Source organism: Onychomys torridus, chromosome 4 (assembly GCF_903995425.1).
Source record: "Onychomys torridus chromosome 4, mOncTor1.1, whole genome shotgun sequence".
NCBI lineage: Eukaryota > Metazoa > Chordata > Mammalia > Rodentia > Cricetidae > Onychomys > Onychomys torridus.
Genome location: NC_050446.1, coordinates 106,313,710 through 106,334,561, shown reverse-complemented (window position 1 = coordinate 106,334,561; position 20,852 = coordinate 106,313,710). Strand labels below are relative to the sequence as shown.

Here is a 20,852-nt window from a genome sequence, read left to right as displayed (position 1 = left end):
AGGGAGGGCTGGCAGTTGGGGAGGCAGGAAGAAAACCTCCTTTACAGCATGAGCCTTACCTCCAACTCCCCATGCCCCCACCCCCCCCCCCCCCCCCCACCAAGAGCACCTTTGTGGTTCAGCAGGGCTGAGTCCATTGAGTCACTTAAGGGAAAAATGAAAAGGCAGTGGAAATAAACTAGTCCGTGACCAGAGGTAAGAAACGATGAAACTGGCCATCCCCTGCCTTGGATGAGCCCCAAGCCACCCTAGCAACAAGCTCAGGACCAGAAGCATGGAACAGAGACCAACCCTGCAGGGCGCTCATCATAGCTCCTATTTAATGTCAGTTGGATAGCAAACATTTATAAACTTTTTATATGACAAAACAAGTACATGCAAAGTTACAAATATAGAAAACGTGAAGTCCATGCAGATGTCAAAGACCAGCGAGGGGTCCACTTTGGATTCATAGACGGACTGAGTGCATGTTGAGCCTAAGGGCCACACGGTAAGCATTTAGTACCGGACGAAAGGGTCAGCGCGTTACATACTTCGGATGCATCAGAACAGAAGGCCTAAGCTTGTAGTATACTTCATATATTCTACACAGAACACCTGCAGTGCAGGCCGATGCTATGGCAGAGTGTACGTCTGTACAGGGAAATACAGAGTAATTTAAGGAACAAAGTTTGCTTTACTTAAATAATGCTAACAGAATTTCTCTTTCCACTTTGAATGATGCCTATTTCTCTCATCTGCAACCCAAGAGAATGTTTAGATTGACTCTTTGTTGTCCGATTCAAATACAAGTATAGAAACAAAGGGGATGACCTAATTCTGGCTTTTGACAATTATGAGACAGAAATGAAGAAATGCTGTGTCTTGACTTTGCATCCTAACCCTCTCTCCCTTCACAGGAGGACCACGCTTTCACAGTGTGGGATCTCCTCAGAGTCAAAATCTCCTGGTTCAATCCAAGCAAGGTTAAAAAGTCATTCTAGTTCCTAGGAAATGAACAAAGGTTTGCTTTCAAGGTTAGTAGGGTAATTTTTTTTTTCTGTTACTTTAATCAGGTAGAGTTTATGTTAGTAAAGAAAGAATGTCACAGATGGATGCTTTACATATCCCAAATGGGAGGATGTTTCTTAGGGCACCATGCCCAAACAATGACTTCTTTGGTTGTAGAACCCTTTGCCCATTTTAACAGTTATGTGTGTCTGTCCCTGTGTACTCTGGGTAGAAGTCAGAGGGTCACATCAGTATTTACTTATTAGACCAAGATAAAGCCCCGACTAGCCAGCGATTATTTGCTGTTATACTCTTATTGGCCTGGTGTTAGCACTGGCCCATAGTGGACTCAGTCAAGAGACTCTGGAGTGAATAGCATCTGGTCTACTGTACACTTCCCAGGGCCCATCAGTGCCAAGGGCATTAGCCTATGGGGACAAAGAGAGAAGCAAGAATGAGACACCACCTCAATTACAAGAGCGACAGGTGGGTAACCCCTCCCCCAGCCTAGACCACAAGAACGAGAAAGTATGGGGAGCAGGAAAGCCCCCCTCATCCCACTATCAGGAAGATGAGGAAGGAGAGGAGGAGGATCACAGGGGGGGAGGAGAACAGCACCGCGCTGGATCGCCTCCCATCATAGTAGGCCTGGGACTCCTTCTGATACTGGGTGACACACATCTGCTCCACCACGCGCTCCATCATCTTGACGTCGGTCTCCGTGAAGTTCTCCCCCTTGGTGGTGGTGGTGACTGTGTGCTGCTTGATTGTGATATTGACGCAGTCATGCACAAAGTTGTTCTGATTGTTGTACTGATCCACGGGCCGATAGTACACTTGGTTCGGGTAACGGTACATGTTTTCACGGTAGTAACGGTCCTCCCAGTCATTGCCAAAATGGATCATGGGCCTGCTCATGGCACTCCCCAGCATGTAGCCGCCAAGGCCCCCCACTACTGCCCCAGCCGCAGCAGCGCCTGCCACATGCTTCATGTTGGTTTTTGGTTTACTGGGCTTGTTCCACTGATTGTGGGTACCACCTCCTTGACCCCAGCCACCACCATGAGGCTGTCCCCAGCCACCACCATGAGGCTGCCCCCACCCACCACCATGAGGCTGCCCCCAGCCACCACCATGGGGCTGCCCCCAGGTGCCGCCACCCTGAGGTGGGTATCGGTTGCCTCCAGGGCTGCCCTGCCCAGGGTATCGGCTTCCACCGGTGCTCCACCCTCCAGGCTTTGGCCGCTTCTTACAGAGGCCAACATCAGTCCACGTAGCCACAAAGAGTGCGAGCAGCCAGTAGCCAAGGTTCGCCATGATGGCTGATCTGCAAAATGAAGAACAAGGCATCATTGTCCAGCACTCAGGCTGCAGCTACTTGACATCTGTTACAGAACAAATGTGTGGTAGTCCTGGCATCAGCCACCCCGCCCCCCTGGGGGGGACGTTCCTTGACACATTTAGGAGAAAAATAACCGTAAACCAAAGATATACAACTCATACTCATTCTTATAGGACAAATTTGACAAATGTCTCTATTCCCTGGAAATAAGAATTACCCCCCCCCCCCCATTGGTAAACTACATCTGGTCTGGGGGAAAAGCACTACATGGTGGGTATGCCCTGGCTTTGAGCTTCTTTAGATTAGTGGAATTTAGAACAGGGTACGATCTTGTGGGGAGCCTGGCATTTGTGCTCAGAAGGCAGCTATAAGGGACCTTGGGTCCTGTGGGTGTGTTTCTCTATGCCAAGGACAACCTCTATCCACATATGGAGACCTCATTCCCCAGAATCCAAAAGTAACCTATGTGTACACCCGTCCCGAGTAACCTAACACCAGAAGGCTGAGTCAGGGTCCAGTCAGAAGACTGAGTGGCTGTAGCAGTAGCAAAGACACTGAAGATGGCCGACTCAGTGTTCCTCTGCAGCTGTGGAGGTTAGGAATCAGTCTCTCAAAAGCCAGGTGCGGGGCATGGGGCGTGGCGCAGTGTGCGCCTATGACCCCAGCAGTTGGGAGGAAGAGGCTGAAATAGGAGGACTGTGAGTTCTAGACAAGTCTGGGCTTTGTAGCCCATGTGTCAAAAACCAAACCCCAAGTCCCTTATCTGTTGCCATTTTCTCTGGGCTACGGCAGCGCCTGGCACAGAGCAGGCCATAACAGACAGCTGTCGAGTGAAGGCATTAACATTCTCTGAGCATACTGAAGCCAAGAATCTCCTCTAAGGAATTCTCAACCCAAGTTTATTAGAAACAGGAAACATCTAGGAGTTAGCAGGCTCTCTTGAGAATACTTCATTCTCTCCACAGACAAGAGAGACAGATGGGCTGGGCTGCAGAGAGTGGGAAAACATCTAGCCGAGTTCCCAAGTGCAGCGGTCTCATATCTGATGAGTAAGTTTAAGTTCAATATGAATGCCTTCCTTTTTTTTTTTTTTTTTTGAGATGGGGTTCTCACTCTGAAGCCTGGGTTTGCCTTGAACAATCCTCCTGCCTCAGCCTCTTCAGTCCTGGGATCACAGATGTCTACCATTATACCTAGCTTAGTATTAATGAGTGGTTTGTTCTCTCCTGATTTTTGGAACAGAAGGGCTAGTACAGTTTAGGGAACAACAAACTCGCCACATAGCCCTGGTCAAAATCCATGACCCTCCGCAGAGCATACCTTCTTCATATACAACCTTCTTCATTCAGATTAACGCTTTCATTCACCCTGGATACCGAGATGGAACCCAAGAACAGGGGCTGAAGAACAAGAGATTACCCAACTGTACTGCCACATCCTAGGCCAAACCACACGCCCTGAAATGCCAGTAAGCCATAAACGTAAAAAGGTCATGCACAGTCACACTCTGCTGAGTCCCGCTTCCACCACTGATATTCCTGTTACACTGAAAATATTAGAAAATTAGGTTTCAAAATTAAATTCATAATGTATATGAGAAAAGCCAGTAAACAAATGAGCTAACATTCTGTTCATGTTTCTAGGAAAATTATTGAAATGGGGCCATAAGTAAATCAAAATACATTTAGAAAACACAAGTCAGATTTAAGGGCTGAGGCCATACCAACTGGGATTTCTGTCAGTTTCTTCTAGTGAAGGTGAGAGGGCAGACACACTCCCCACCTCCAGTCCCTGTCTTGCATTTGCTCCCTGGTCTCACAGCCCAGTCCTTGGCCTCATGCTGCTCATGTTTTAGAGAACCTAACTCTTGGGACTGTCACCTCATTTTTAGGCCTCAGTCTATCCTGGACTTGGTGATAAACCTCATAATGCCAGTACATGGCTGAGACAGGATGATTGAAAGTTCAGTATAACGGTAGGGGAAGGAGCTCAGTGATAGGGAACTTGCTTAGCATGTTCGAGGCCTGGCTTCATTCAATCCTCAGAATCCCAATCAATCATTCATCAATCAACCAACCAACCAACCAACCAACCAGTCTCTCAGTCTAAAGGGTTTTTATGCACACCGCTTCTTCATTTAGGCTGCTGAGCCAAGCCTAGCCATAAGTTCTTAAATTTCCTCTTTGTCACAGCACACATAAAATTCTATCAGCAACTCTTTCCAGTCCTTTCTTTACACTGAATCCTAAGCACTTTAGCTTTCCACATCTTTCAACAGTACTATCTTAGCTGATGCCTCCATTACTGCTCATGTGAGTCTTCCCATAGCTGTCCGTCTAGAATCTCGTCTGTCCCTGGACCCTGCCCCGGCTCCTACCCTGTGTTTTCCTTTTAATATGTGGTCACATTGTACTGGTTCCCCAAGAGGCATTCTTCTATATCCAGTTTAAAATACAAAGTCCTGGCCACACTGGCTGGGAAACACAGGACTTGTTCCCCCCACCCTCCATATGCACAAAGTGAAAGTAGTGTGGCAAAGCAATTTCTTTTTGGAAAAAGGGTATGCCAGAACCAAAATGGAGCCACAGCAAGCACATGGCAGCCAGAAGTTGGCTTGGTTTTTATTCTAAGGCAGGTGGTGATTGTGTCTTTTCCTCATTGGCTGGGGTCCTACCTCACAGTCTTTTCAGGCAGGCTAGTTTTAAAAGAATCAGCACAAAGGAATGAAAGAAAGGGAGAAAAGGCTGGCTATCAGAGGCCATCAAGGTCTGGGAATGTGGCATTTGTAGGGGGCTTTGTGTAAACAAAGGCTTTATCGGGTTGGGGAGATGAAAAGATCTGTAAAGACGTTTCACAAGGTGTGTGGGGGTGACTGATGGAATCTTGGCTGCTCCCTTTGATAGGAAGCAAACATTCCCCATAAACCCCCCAAGTGGGTCCTGCCTCTGGGCCTTTGCACTTGCTGCTTCCTTGGCCTAGGTAGCTCCTCCCAAACTACTCACATGGCTCTCAAATGGTGGGGGAGGGGCTCTTCACACCATGTGGTATAGCACCCCTTCTCCTGTCTGTTTGCTTCTCCTCTTCATTTCTTTCCGGAATAAGTGATATACTTGACATACTAGCTATGGTGGACCTCTTGTCCATTTTCTCCACCAGGGGCAGGTTCCTCCAGTCTTGGGTCTGTTTACAGCAATGTCCCTAGACACTGTGCTGATCCATAAACACGCACAGTAAATGCTGAAGGGGTGGCTACAAAGACATCTTTACTGAAACGGGACTAACAAGCAACTAGGAATAAGTATTTGCAATGGATGGCTTTCCTCCAAGGGCCAGCTAACAACCGCACTGAACTAACCAAACATTTATTTCCTAGGCCAGCCACTGTGGCAGGCTCAGGCTGGCTGAAGATGCAGTATTCTATGATACAGAAGGGTGGGGGCCAGAGGAGGCTGCTGGGAATCGTGCCCATGCTCCTCTAAGGCTGTGTAGGAGCCAGCGAGGGGTGTGGCTCCGTGGAAGGGCGTTTGCCTAAACATGCCCTAGTATCCGTCTACAGCACTCCAAAAAGCTACAGTTCTGTGACCCACAGAGACACAGGTGTGGGAAATGACACCACACAGTGATAAGGACACAAAGCGGGGAACGGATGCAGACGTGGGTGGAGAAGGGGACAGCGGTTAGAGAGGAGGGGGTGGGGTTAAAGGGACGCTGGCAGATCTGAGGACACCTGAGCCTGGAGCTGTAGTGTACAGTGGAAAGACAGGTGGGGTCAGGTAACAGGGCCACCCACGCAAAAGGAGCAGACCTCTGGGACAGACTACACCCGCCATTCTTGGTCTAACATTACTACGACTCTTTTAGCATCTCGAGACTACCTGCTCTACAAAGACAACACAGGCAGTGTCCTTGCAACCTGCCCCTCCTATCTGGACGCTGGTTCTACGGAAGCCCTAATGATAGGGCCTGTGAGCGGCCTGACCTGGGTCTGGAGGCATCATGAGCCACTGAAGAGTTTGGGTTCTTTTTTAGATGAACATTCATGAAGCAGGGACTATGTGTACATGCGTGCATGTCTAGGCCTGTATGTGTACACAGAGCAGGGAGGCTAAGTCTTAGGCCACTGCAGTAAGGCAGCTGAGGTGGAAGGAGAACGTGCGAGTCAGTGGGCAGCCTCTGGGGGGAGTGCAGTGGCAGATATAACTGGTAAGAGACTGAAAGAACCATGTGGGACCCCACTTCTGGACTAGGCAGCCACATGGACAGAACATGGAACGCGCATCCAATCTGGGGGGAGATGGAAAAGGGGTTTGCTCTTGGCTACACTGTTGTCAAACAGCACGTGGGTCAAGAGCTCCAAGTGTCCAGGGATAAGGAACCACCACCAACCTGTGACATAAGCCTGGGAGCTGTCCCCTAGACACCTAAGAGGACATCACAGCCACGGGCACACACAGCTCGCCAGTACTGAAACTGACAGTGGATAATGCTGGAGAATTATAAAACATATCAAGACAGGATCATTTCAAAATCAATTGAGAACAAGAAAAGCAACATTTAAAATCATGAAATCTGTTTACAGAATCATTTCCAAAGAGGGACTCAAACCTTATGCAAGACCTAGGCGAGCTAAGATACTGACTTCTAAGCCCGCATTCTACAAACAAGGCCACCCAAGTGATTAAGTAGCTCCTGGGCTGTGGATGTGGCTAAGGGCAGAGCATTTGCCTAGCTTCCAGCTCCAGCACTATAAAAGATTGTTGGTTCGTTAGGTTGCTGGGAATAGAGATTAGGTTTCCGAGTCCATGGCTGGTTGTAATATCATCTGATTTAGTAAGTACTGGTTATAATCTATTTTTCACTAAGAAGAACAGTCTCAGAACAATAGCAATTGGAGTTTCCTTAACTTGATAAACATTACAATAAAACCAGGAAACATCATGATCTTTGAAAACATTCAAGATCAGAAGCAGATTAAAAAAGGGGGCAGGGAGGAAGAAAGAAAAAAGAAACAAAAACCAAACTTCCATTGTTCTCAAGGTGCTGCCAATGTCCTGTGTAAAGACGAAGAAATAGCAGGAACCTTGGGGAAAGGGCAAACTGACATCATTTGCAATTAACCAGATCACAACGGAAAATACAGCAGACAGAGGTAAGGCTAGGGTGTTGCACGCCTTTAGTTATAGCAGAGGCAGGAGGATCTCCAAGTTTGAGGCCAGCCTGGTCTACAAACTGAGTTCCAGGACAGCCAGGGCTACACAGAAACCCTGTCTCAGAAACCAAATCAAACCAAACCAAGCCCAAACAAACACCCAATACCAGAATTTAGCAAGGTTGCAGGTTACAGGATGAATAGAAAGGAGGAAGGGTTTATTTGGTGTTAACTTCCAAGGGTTGGGAATCTATCACTGTAATGGGGGCGGGGTGGGCAGCATGGCACAAGGCAGGAAGGTATGGTACTACAGCAGCAGCTGAGCTCACATCTTGATCCCCAAGCAGGATGGGGGAGGGAGGGAAGGAAGTGGGGGAAGAGAATTTGAAATGGCAGGAGTCTTTTGAAATCACACAGCAGTGACATATTTTCTCCAGCAAGGCCACACCTCCTAATCCTTCCCAAATAGCCACCAACTTGGGACCAGACACTGAAACGCCTAAGACTTATGGGAACATTTCATTCAAATCACCACAGTGAGTATACAGAAACCAACATAATTTCTATACCAGACATAATTAACTAGAAAAAAAGATATCCACATAGTAAGCGAACTATAAAACATCTAAAATGACAAAACTAAATAAAAGAGTTTTTTTTGTTTTGTTTTGTTTGTTTGTTTTTTGGCGGAAAATTCTAAACTTTAATTCCAGGTTGATTTTTCTAAAGAGTTTAATAAATTCACATGGAAAAAAAGATGTGTCTATCAATCACAAAGCCAACCTTAAAAGAAGAGCTGAGGAGAGAATGTGGCACACCAGACTTAAATCATAATCTAAAGCCACTAAAAATACCACAAAGCCATTAAAATTCAGAAACAGACCAACAGTCTAAAGTTCAAATATGGATGCCTGCATATATTCTGTAACAAGGACTTGATATACCAATGGGTACCACAAACCAATAAGGAAGAAAGATTTGACGCTTCTGAGAAACTGAAGAAAAATAAAAATGGATGCCTAATCCCATGTGCAAAAGTAGACTCTAGACAGGACCAAAGGCCTGGACGTGAGTGAGGCAGAGTGCGCACCATTACAAAGGACTGGCGTCCAGCTCAGGAACTTAGATAATACTGCCGAGTGAGACCAGCTCTAAAAAGTGGAACAATAAATAGGCCATTGAAGTGATTAGTATTCCAAAATACAAACGGTCAACAGACATCTGAAAAAATGTTCACTATCACTGGTTGTTAGAGAAATGGGATAGAGAAAATGGGACTTCATTCAGCATAATGCAGAGCAAAATCATGCCATTTGGAGGACAATGGATGCAACCAGAGATTATCATTTCAAGTGAATTAAGTCAGACAAATGTTGCATGTTTTCTCTCACATATAATTCCTAGATTTGACATATACATAAAACAATGCCTGTCTGTCTGACATGAAAGGATAAGTGAACCTACCTAGGGGACTAATGAGAGGCAGGAGGAAGAGAAAAGGGAAGGTAGGGGCATGGTTTAAGTACATTATATATTTGTATGAAAATGTTCTTCTATAACTCAATTCTACGTACAATAACTATGTCAATTAAAAGCTTTTGTATGCCCAACTACCGCTCTTACTGTGCATGCACACAGTATATGCATGTGTGTGCATGTGGATGGGGAGGTCTGAAATGGCTGCTGGGTGTCTTCCTTCATTGTTTTCCGTATTATTATTATTCTTTTGATGGGGGAGGGCTCTCACTGCACCGGAAGCTCACTAACTCAGCTAAGCTGGCTTATGAGCGACAGTCACTTGTCTCTGCCTCCTGGTGCTGGGTTAGGAGACTGTGCAGCTGTGCATGAATAAACAAACAAACAAAAACCCACCCCCAAACATGGCAGCTGTAGGCTGGACATGAGAAAGGGGAAATAACCTCAGAAAGAGAAAGCTCTAGAACAGTGGTTCTCAACCTTCCGAATGCTGTGACCCTTTAATACCTCATGCCACAGTGAGCCTCAACCATCCAATTATTTTTCATTGCTACTTTAGAACTCTATCTTTGCTAGTGTTATGAATCATAATGTAAATATCCGATGTGCAGGATGGTCTTAGGTGACCTTTGTGAAAGGGCCATTTGACCTTCAAATGAGTTGTGACCTACAGGTTGAGAACCACTGGTTTAGAGGGACAGTAACTATATACTATATTTATTTTATGAATTAGAAATCTTTGTGAAATAGGCACTCTTTCCATTAATATATAAATTACCACAATGAATCTATTCAACAAATCTTTATTTAGTAACTAGAATATGCATTTTAAAAAGTAGAGCTAGGTGCGGTGGCATATGCCTGTAATCCTAGTACAAGAAAGAATTTTCATTAATGTGATGAAAACACCATCTATGCCATTCTTAGATTGTTCTGGGACCTTACAGAGTTGTGATTTTCTCTGTGAAAAACTATAGAAAATCACCTAGAAAGGCCTTTGGCCAGGGGCTAGGGGTGGGGTGGGGTGGGGGGGGTGAGGATAAGTGGGCTCACTAGAATGGCAGTCTTTGAAATCTGCCACATCTAAAGACATAATGGGGAGGCAGCTGGAGAGGTGGCTCAATGGTTAAGAGCACTAGCTACTCTTCCAGAGGACCCAGGTTCAATTCCCAGCACCTACATGGCAGCTCACAACTGTCTGTAACTCCAGTTCCAGGGGATCTGACACCTTCACAGTAAATGCATATACAACAAATTTAAATAAATTATTTAAAAAAGACATGGGGGGTAAACATTCCATTCACAATGACATTAAGAAACTCAAAATTATCTAGGATTCATTCTTAAAATAAACAGCAGACTTACTGAGAAAAGCCATACAATTTTGCTGAGATATTTAAAAAAAAAAAAAAGACTAGGAAAAGCAAAAAGACATGTATTAATGGAATTTAGAAATCAATATAAAAGAGATTCCAATTACTCAGAGCCAACATTCTTATCTAAATTCTGAGGATTTTAAGAAGCATCATGCTATGACACATAAAAAGGATGCAGGATATGGTGCCTCACAAACATAATCCCAGAGGCTGCAAGGTGGAGGCTGAGGGGTCAGGAACTCAAGACCAGTCTTGCTCACACAAGGAGTCGGAGGCCAGGCTGGGCTACGTGAGTGAGACAGGCTGTCTTCTCTGCCTGCCTGTCTAAAAAAGGACTGGATGGAGGATATAGCTCAAGGTGGAGCACTTGCCTGGTACATGTAAGACTCTGAATATGGTCCCCAGCACTTAAAACAAAATGAAACAAAATAAAATAAAATAAAATAAAAAGCCCTAAAAAATGAAGAAATGATCGTGTGGGAGGAGAATTCAGAGCACACTGGCTGGCCATGTCTTAGAACCAAATCTGCATAGACATCGTAAGAGCAACACCCAGCTACAGAAGGAGAGAGAGCACAGATGGTCCACAATTCTCCCAGTTATTCTATTCATGCTACGTATGGCACCAAGGGGCAGAGCTGCTAAGAACTGGTCCCAAGGTTATAAGATGCTGCTGCTGGGATCCACATTACTGACCAGTTTCTCCAGTCCACTAACGCAGTGCTCCGAGATTCAGAACACATACAACCTAAAGTTTAATCAGTAAATGATGAAGCAGAGAGGATAACACATACACACACAGATACAGACACACACACACACACACACACACACACACACACACAGAGACATACACAAACACACACACACAAATGCATACACAGAGACAGACACATATACATACATACATACATACAGACAGACACAATATCCATACACACACAGATACATATACAGAGACATAAACAAACACACACTCACACATACAAATTTACAGAGACATACACAAATGGACACACATAAAGACATACATACATACACACAGACACAATATGCACACACACATACACACACCAGTGCTCCACTCCTCCTCCATCTGGTATCTTAAGGCCCATCTCTGCATCAAGGGTAAAGGGTCTCTAAGCTTGCTCATCATCAGAACTACTTTAAGAACTTCTGAAAAAAACCATCAAAAATCCTCCCAGGACAGTCTGGAAGTGTTTAATGATGGAATCTGAGAGGTTGGAAAAGCCTACCATGAAAGCCGCCACCCACCTGCCCTCCTTCCCTTGCTAAGCTATGGAACCCCACACTTACACTTATTCTGCTTTCTGTTAAGAGGGTGCAGCTCCCTCAAAGCAACCACAGGATACCGAGGTAGCAATGAACAGAATATCCTCCAACTAAAAGGATTAGCTTAACACATCGGGGCAGAAGTTTTCCCGGGTCTAGAAGCGAGTGCACACACTATCCATTTATGTGTTATTGTATAACACTGTAGCCATCTCTGCATTAGAAACGAAGCATTAAGTATTTATTATGCAGTAGCTCACAGATGCCTTGAGAGAATGGAATGGGAAAGTAAAAACCATCATTCAGAAAAGCCAGCTGGGTGTGGTGGCTGGTGCTTGGCTCTGAACTTCTAACAGGAGTGCAAGTTTGTATATAGGGTTCCAGGTCAGCCCAGACATATGAAACCCTGACTCAAAACAAGCAAAACCAAACCATCACCACAACAACAAACCAAGAACAAACAAAAGGAAAAACCTACATTAAAACCAAAAAAAAAAAAAAAAAAAATCCAAAACTTCACTCTTTCTTACGGGGTTGAGATTGGGCACAGAAATGTCTATCTGTTATTATTATTTTTTAAAATGCTTGCAGTTCCCTAGCCCAGCACAGTCCCAGAGAAAGCTGTGGCCTTTGTCCTCTGGAATCAAGCTGACTTTACAAGAGAACAGTGCACATGGAGGCGTAAGTCCCACATTACTAGGTAGCCTCGGGAGCAAGCCTGGTGCTTAGTCTTCTCTGGCCTCCACACCTCCAGATAGCTGGTGATATTCAAGACCTCCCCTGAGACTACCAAGATTCACAGGGCACTTACAATCTGCTGCGGTTCTCCTAAACTGGACCGGTACCAGCAGGAAGGCAGAGTGCTTCAGCTCAGTTGAAACTGTTCAGTTTTGAAATATATTCAGAAGTCCTTCAAAACACACGCAAAAGGAAAATTAGAATTGATAAATAAATCTATGAACCAAAAGACAATCTAATATACAAATTACCAAACCACTAATAAATACAGTCACATAAAATTTGAAAATGGAAATACAAGCTCAGCTTGGCTCAAATACATTCCAAAAAGCAAACATGGCATAGTCTATGTCATTTTAGAAACTAAAAAACTACCCCTGGGTTCAATCTCTAGTATTTCAGGAAAAGAAGTCTGTGAATTATCTCCCCCACACCACCCCTCACCCCTAACAAGCAGAGGAAACAGTACCTCCACAAACATTCAGTTAAGATGAGAGGCATTTTCTGAGCCCTTCCGTTCCTGCTCTTCTGGTTTTGTTTTTGTTTTTTTCCACACAGACAGGGCATGAGTCTGGGAGAGGCTAGGTCTTCTACTCTGACTTAACTTATACTCTGACTCAGTTTTCCCCAGTGTCACATGGATCTAAAATGGAGAGTGTCCAGGACTCCCAAGGTTCCTTTCATGAACCTGCCATAGTTTTCCTAGCGCCTCAGCTGTTAAACATTTAGATTGATTCTCAGTTGATTCTAATTTTAAGTCACTGCTTGGCATATGGCTCCCATAGTCCTTTGTCCTATCACAGGTAAGTTGCCAGAAGGGTTTCTGGGTCACAGCTCACAACTAATAATACCTCACCAGATTGTTCCACTGCAGGGCACAGGGGCTCATGCCTGTAACCCAGCATTCTGGGAAGTACCAGGGAGCATTGCCACAAATTTGAGGCCTGCCTGGTCCACATAGCACAGTCCAGGCCAGCTAGGGCTACATATTGAGAGCCTGTTATGAGCTGTTATGAACTCAGAAAGATGCAACACTCCAAACTAACCAATGAACCAAACAAAAAAGCCCCTGCTGACTTACAATATCCTGTTAAGTGTGAATATGGGAAACAGAATAGTATACATTCAACATCAAGTTTTACACAGACATCCATTTGCAATAAATGCCAGACACAGGTAGCATTTTCTCCTAAGAATGAACCAAAGAGGCTGGAGGGCTGGCTCAGCAGTTCAGAGCACTGGTTGCTCTTCCAGAGGACCTGGATTTGGTCCAAGGTCCCATGTGGTACTGGGCTCACGACCATCCATAACTCCAGTTTCAGGGCATCCAACACCCTCTTCAGACCTCCACAGCATAGGCACATACATGTATATGTGGATACAAAACACCCATACACAAAAAATAAATACTTAAGTCTTAAAAAAAAATAAAAGATGAACCAAAGGAACCTCAGGGCTGGGTGGTGGTGGCACTCACCTTTAATCCCAGCACTTGGGAGGCAGAGCCAGGCGGAGGATCTCTGTGGGTTCGAGGCCAGCCTGGTCTACAGAGCGAGATCCAGAATAGGCACCAAAACTACACAGAGAAACCCTGTCTCAAAAAACCAAAAAAAAAAAAAAAAAAAAAAAAAAAAGGAACCCCAGGAAATGTCAAGTCATAAAGTTGATTGTAATGCCATCTTTCTAGACCTTAAGTAGGCCACCTGTCCCCAAACCTGAATGGTGGTTTCAGACAACCTCTCAGCGAGGGTTGCTGTTGACATTGTTTTTGTCTATTTAGTAGATGTAAAAACAACAAACGAACTTGCTTTAATTTGCATCTTGTTCTGCATCTTATTCAGAAAAATGACTCATCATTTAGCCCTTGTTATAAATAATATGGAAAGCTTGCGCCAGATACAAATAAAACACAAATCACCTCTTAGCTTTCTACTTCCTTCCCCTCTCTGAAACTCTCAGGTGTGTGTGTGTAGGGAAAGTAGTTCGGAATAGTTAATTTTCCCAGATGTCTGATATTTTAATTCAAAATTCTGGCTGTTTGTTATGTAATTAGATTTGCACAAATCTTTAACGCCACACTACTAGGAGTTTCTCTTAATGAAATGGGAATTCGCGGCACATGGGCAACTGCTATTAAACCACGATATTCAAAGTACAAGAAAATAAGACAGCCCTGAAAACGCCCAGGTAAGGCAGTGAAATCCCGGGGCAGGGCAGACCGCACGGCGTTGGGCAGGGGACTGGGAGACGCTAGGGACTGACGAGACCACGGTGGTGTAAAATTATGTTCGCTGTAGCTATGACAAAGAGAGAAGAAAACAGCAAATGACAGGTAAAAGATGCCACCCCACCCTCCACCCCCGAACCATGCTGGGTAGTGAACCCGGCTCAGGAGAAAGGGCTGGCTCCGGGCCTCTCTTGGGGTTCGGTCCCTCCAGGGGACGCGCAGCAGCGGGCTCACGGTCACCTCCCAGCCAGGCTCGGCCTCAGCCCCGCGGCCTCAGCGGCCCGAGAGCCGGAGCAAGCCGGGGTTGGCTCCGGGAAGGCCGAGGGCTCGTCGAGGCCTGGGTCCAGCACTCCTTTCCTAGGCCAGGCTTCAGAAGCCGCTTACCTGCCACCGACGCGAGGTGCGGTCGGGACCGGGTCTGCTGCTCCGACGCCGCGGGGGAGCGGGGCGGGGCCGGAGGGGCGGGGCCGCGCGGGGTGGGCGTGCCTGCTCACCAATGGCAGCGCCGCTTCTCCCTCCTGGAAATGAGTCACCGCTCCCGACTGGCTTAAAGGCTTGTATCTGTTTAAACCACCTCCAGGGTGTCATCACTCCCTGACGTCGGTCACCGACTATAAAAATCATCTCTAATGGAAGACTGGTCCAGAACCCAATGCTCCCGTTACATAATGGGGAAGGCGAGAGAATGAAAGGTTACCTAACGGAGCGAGGAAGCCATCGCTGGAACTTTAGTAGCAAGAAATTGCTAAAGAGGAAGATTTTCCAGCTCAATATGTAGGCATTTTCCCATAAACTATAAAAATCAGAGGCCTAGGAAGTGCATCGGCTACTGCCTGTTGGTTTATTCTCAGTTCTCCCTTTCCTTCCCCTTCTTTCCTTTCTTCTTTTTCTATTCTCTTTCTCCTTTTTTCTTTATCTTTGGAGACAGACTCTGTAGCCCAAGTTAGCGTGGACTGCTCACTAATTAGTTTAAGCTGACCTCAAAAACTCAAAGCAACACTCCTGCCCCAGCCTTCCGAGTGCTAGGATTATAGGCATGCATCACTGTGTCTAACTTGTCTGTTCACTTTCTGCTTTTATTTTGTCCAAAGGGAAAAACTTAGCAGCTCCTTCTGCACATGTCCTGAAGCAGCTTAGAGGAAACTATATATATATATTGGCGTTTCGAGACAGAGTTTCTCTATTGTAGTTTTGATACCTGTCCTGGATCTCGCTCTGTAGACCAGGCTGGCCTTGAATTTACAGAGATCCACCTGGCTCTGCCTCCCGAGTGCTGGGATTAAAGATGTGCGCCACCACCGCCCGACTGGAAGCAATATTCTTGTTCAAGATCCCTGCTGAGTTGGACAAATGAAGCCTGTAATCCCAGCTATTCAGAAAATTGAGGCAGGAGGCTCTCAAATTCAAGGCTGAGCTGGGCAACTTAATGATACCTTGTCAAAAAGAGGCAGTGGATAGGAAGCTGGGGAGCTGGCTCAGTTCCCAAGCATGAGAACCTGAGTTTGGAACCCAAGAACTCCTGGAGAGTCCTTGGGGAAGACATCTGACATTGACCTCCGACCCCCACATATGGGTTCACATGCACCCTCCTCCTGTACATGTGCACACAGCCCTATTCACATGTAACACACTCCCATGGTATGCACAGGAATTGCTGCTAATACTGGATTAGAAGGGGCCATAGACCCCAGGGAAAACAGAACATTCTGCCCCCTTGAGAAGAAGAGACGCTGAAGACCACTGACAAACACAGAATTGGACTTGGATTAGAAATTTGTGTCCAGTATCAGGATCCAGGAGGACATGGTGGTAAGGGAGTGTAGGAGCTGGGAGACTTACAGTTGTTATAAAGTAGCCTTGTCAGCCCCCCTTGTATATGTGTGTGTATGTGTGTGTGTATGTGTGTGTGTGTGTGTGTGTGTGTGTGTGTGTGTGTGTGTGAATGTGGGTAAGCTCTTGATGGCTGAGGACAACTGGAAAACACAGCCTTTGGCTGAGCTGATTCAGTTAGAGGGAAACCAGATTTCTGCCGGCTAGAACCGGGCAGTGCTGGAGGACGCTTGACATTTGGTCTGTCTTCATGAACACACTGACCTTCTCTTAGAGCCTTGCCTTCCCGCCTCAGAGAGTACGCTGTGAAGAGACCCACTTGCCGATTCTGGATTGGGGTGAACACATCTTTGAATGTCTTAGAGGCCTTCCACTTGCAGTCAGGAGAGCAGGGGAGGAGTGAGAGGGGGTGGCCAGACTAGGTTAGGTAAGGAACCAGCACCCTGACTCCCCAGGGACTCTGAAAGACTTGGTAAGAAGACATCAAGACTCAGCTTTTTCTTCAAATGAATCACTTATCTACTGTCTGGCTGCTCTCTACCCATCAGGAAGTGTCCTGAAAGGCTTTTTGGATGGGGGATTAGAAATGAAAGGGGATTGGCTGCTAGGCACCCTGCCTGGTTATGACTGCTATACAGAGCTGGGCATGGTGGTATAGCATTTGAGCAGTCTCTGCTGGGAGAAGGGACATGTTGTAAAAGCAGCATATAGCTGGGGATTTATTGCAAGGCTGACAGGGGTCCTCTTTCTGCTGTTTGGTGGCTGTTCTGGGTTACAGTGTGGTGCAGGGAGTGTAGTGGGTTTGTTGTTGTCTGCTGTTTTGATGGCAGAATGCAAAGGTGAACATGAGAATGGTTGGAGGTATTGCCAAAGCTTATTTGCAGTCGTGGTTTATTTTTATTTCATTAAGTGAAGAAAATGAGACAAACTAGGCTTGACAAATGTGGTCAGTTTGTGAGACCAAAATGCCTCCATCTTAGAAACAAGGCCTAAGCTTCCTCTATTTTAGGTACAGGCCTTGAGTTACTGGAACAGCCCCTACAGCTGTTTTCTGATGACTGTAGATTCCATACATGAAGATGGTGTTTGCTCAATGAATGCTTGAAGGTCTTTCAATTGATATAAGATTAATTGTGAAATCCTGGCACTTTCAAGGAACTCCAAGAGGCAGGATGTGGAAATTGCTTTCCAATCGTTTCCTGTCTCTTTCCCCTTTCTTGCTTGAATACTCATCTAAGTTACTATCAGGCTTGAGATTATACCCTGTGTTCCAGTGCTGCTATATCTACTGCAAACAAGCTGGAGGTATGTGGAATTCTCCTCCTCTTCCTGGTGTGTGTGTGTGTGTGTGTGTGTGTGTGTGTGTGTGTGTGTGTCCATGCATACACGTGTGGAGGCCAGAGGTTGACACTGGGATGCCTTCCTCAATCACTTTTCACCTTATTTTTTGAGACAGGGTCTCTCACTGAACCTGAGCTCATCATTCCAGCTAGGCTTGCTGGCCAGTGAACTTTAGGACCCACCTGTCTCTACCCCCAGTGCTAGGGTCACAGGCACCTGAATTTCATATGGATGCTGGGGAACTGAACTCAGATCCTCATGCTTGCTCAGAAAGGACTCTACCTGTGGGGGGGCCCAAAACATCTTGACCTCATGCTTAGGGGCCCAGACACAGCTGTCACGACAGGCTAGTAGGTAGGTATCACCTGGTCCCCAGAAAAAGCCATAAGCTGACCCCACCCAGGGAGGGCCAGCATCTAAGGGGAAATACCTGACATTCCAAACATTCCCAGCCACACCTATGCCTCTAGACAAATGTCAGCCAATCAGGGTCCTGAACCCTAGAAATCCCCTCATCCCTAACCTCTGCTATGATAAAAACAAAACAAAACAAAAACCCAACCCCACCCCACCTAGGCTGGGCATTCTCTGCTCTCACTGGTGCATTGGATAGAATGGAGAGTCCAAGCTCAAGCTTGAATAAAGGCTCTTTGCTTTTACATATGGGATTCCATCTCCATGGTGGTCTTTTGGGGGTCCCCACAATCTGAGCATAATACTACCCACTGAGAAGTCTCCCCAGCTCCAATATGTGGAATTTTGATAGGAAAGTAGAAAAAGTGGAAATTTTGTTTCTGAGTAAACATCTTATCAGAAATTCCCCAATTTTCCCAATTCTGAGACTGTTTTCTCTCTCAGTGCTTTTTCTGTGGAAACTGTATGTTAACTGCAGCAATCCTAGTGGACAGTTTTTAAATTTCCTGCTCTGTCTTTGTCTTTTCTTTCCTTCCTTGCCTTTTTTTTCTTTTTTTTTTTTTTTAATTTATTTTATTGAGAGTCCTACTTGGTACTCCAGGCCCCAGACTGGTCAAAACTCACTAGCATAGACTGGCCTTGAACTTGAACAGTCTTCCTGCTTCAGCCTTTGGAGGGCTGAGATCAGAGGTGTGAGTCACCAGGACTGGCCTCCCCATGAATAGTTAGAAATTAGGGAGGGAACAGCTTTTATTGTATTGACATTTGTTAACTTCATTCTGAGTCAAAAATCAGTGATAATTCCTGGGAACATGGGTCCTGGGTGTCCTGAATAACATGTTCTGTGATGGTCGTGGTTCCATGGGTGTTTGCTTGCCCTCACTCTCTGGTTCTGGCGTTCTAGAGATGGAATCGTGTGAGGCAAAATCACGTGCTACACCCTCAGTCCTCTACTTACTTTCCACTTGGGACAGTCCCACTAAGTTGCTGAGGAAGCCCTTGTGATCCTGAGCAGTCGGGACCACAGACTGAGGCTGCAGCCAGCACACCAGGCCTGTATGATTCTTACAGAAAAAAAATCCCGAGGGCGCTGGAGAGATGCCTCAGCCATTAAGAGCACTGACTGTTCTTTTAGAGGTCCTGAGTTCAATTCCCAGCAACCACATGGTGGTTCATAACCACCCCGTAATGAGATCTGGTGCCATCTTCTGGCCTGCAGGGATACATGCAGACAGAACACTGTGTATATAATAAATAAATCTTAAAAAAAAAAATCCTGAATGGAAACATTTGACAATGGCTAGGCAAACTGAAGTGAGGTGAGGTGTCTTAGGGTTTCTATTGCTGTGAAGAGACACCATGACCACGGCAACTCTACAAAGGAAAACAATTAATTGGGGCTGACTTACAGGTTCACAGGTTTAGTCCACTATCCTCAGGGTGGCATGCAGGCAAACAGGGTGCTAGAGAAGGAGCTGAGAGTTCTATATCTTGATCTACAGGCAGCAGAAGCAACTGTGTGCCACACTGGGCATAGCTTGAGCATAGGAGACCTCAAAGCCCACTCCCATGGTGACACACTTCAACAAGGCCACACCCACTCTAACAAGGCCACACCTCCTCATAGTGCCGCTCTCTTTGGGGGGAGGCTGTTTTTTTCAGACCACCACCTGGGAAAAATATACAGGGTTTCCACGTCTCCTTGTCATGGTCTTAGCTTTAAGGTTCAAAGAAGCTCAGTGAATCACTCCCATAACACACATACCCCCTTCTGAATTCCCCTCTATAATCCTGTGCAGATAGATTGTACTTTTATGTAGATGTAGTGTTTAAATTGGCATGGTCTGAAAATGCTACCCATAACTGTGCCATGCAGGATGATTTAGTTCCTTTCCTACATAACTTTCTTGTTTTCCTAGAGTTAATAGTTATTGAGTTCTTGTTTCTGTTTGATTGTTGAAAAATATTTTTTAGACTTAAAATTTATTAATTTTTTCTCTATGTGTATATGTGTATTTAGCATGTGTGTGCAGGAGCCCTTGGAGGCCAGAAGATGTGGGTTGGATCTTCTGAAGCTATAGGTGGTTGTGAGTAACCAGGAGGGTGCTCTTTACCACTGAGCCATCTCTCCAGCCCAGTATGTGCTTTTGAGACAGTTACTACTGTATTGCCCAGGGTGGTGTCAAGACTCATGGATTCAAGAGTTCTTTCCCCCAGCCTCCCAAGTAGCTGAAAGTTCAGGCACAAGATGGTATCTTACTGAGATTATTATTATTATCTTACATTATTGTGAATTCAGGTGTATTAGAAACTGTCATCACATCTGCTTCAAGACTTCAGAATGCTTCTCTGCCTGCTCAGTTTGCATCACTCTTGTCCTGGAATTAACCCTTGCCCACCATCTAGGGTGGCTTTTGCCTCTCCCAGGTGGGGTCTCCTGCTTTTGGTACCCTCAAATCTTCATTCCCTCATGTTCGTTCTTTCTTTCTTTCTTTTCTCTCTTTCTTTCTTTCTTTCTCCTTTCTTTCTTTCTTTCTTTCTTTCTTTCTTTCTTTCTTTCTTTCTTTCTTTCTTTCTTCCTTTCTTTCTATTTTTTTCATGCTGGGCATCAAAAACAAGGCCCTGCACAGAAGAGACAAACATTCTAGCATGGAGTTACACCCCACCCTCATCTCT

General features: G+C 45.6%; 1 protein-coding gene across 1 annotated transcript; it reads right to left on the bottom strand.

The window, feature by feature from the left end:
- Window positions 1-293: 293 nt before the first annotated feature.
- LOC118582402 (prion protein) lies at window positions 294-15,057 on the bottom strand. The gene is made up of 3 exons (XM_036185260.1): window positions 14,976-15,057; window positions 12,438-12,536; window positions 294-2,317 (listed from the first exon to the last, which is right to left on the bottom strand). The coding sequence occupies exon 3, from the start codon at window positions 2,305-2,307 to the stop codon at window positions 1,543-1,545; it is 765 nt and encodes a 254-aa protein (XP_036041153.1). The 5' UTR covers window positions 2,308-2,317; window positions 12,438-12,536; window positions 14,976-15,057; the 3' UTR covers window positions 294-1,542.
- Between the last annotated feature and the right edge of the window lie 5,795 nt (window positions 15,058-20,852).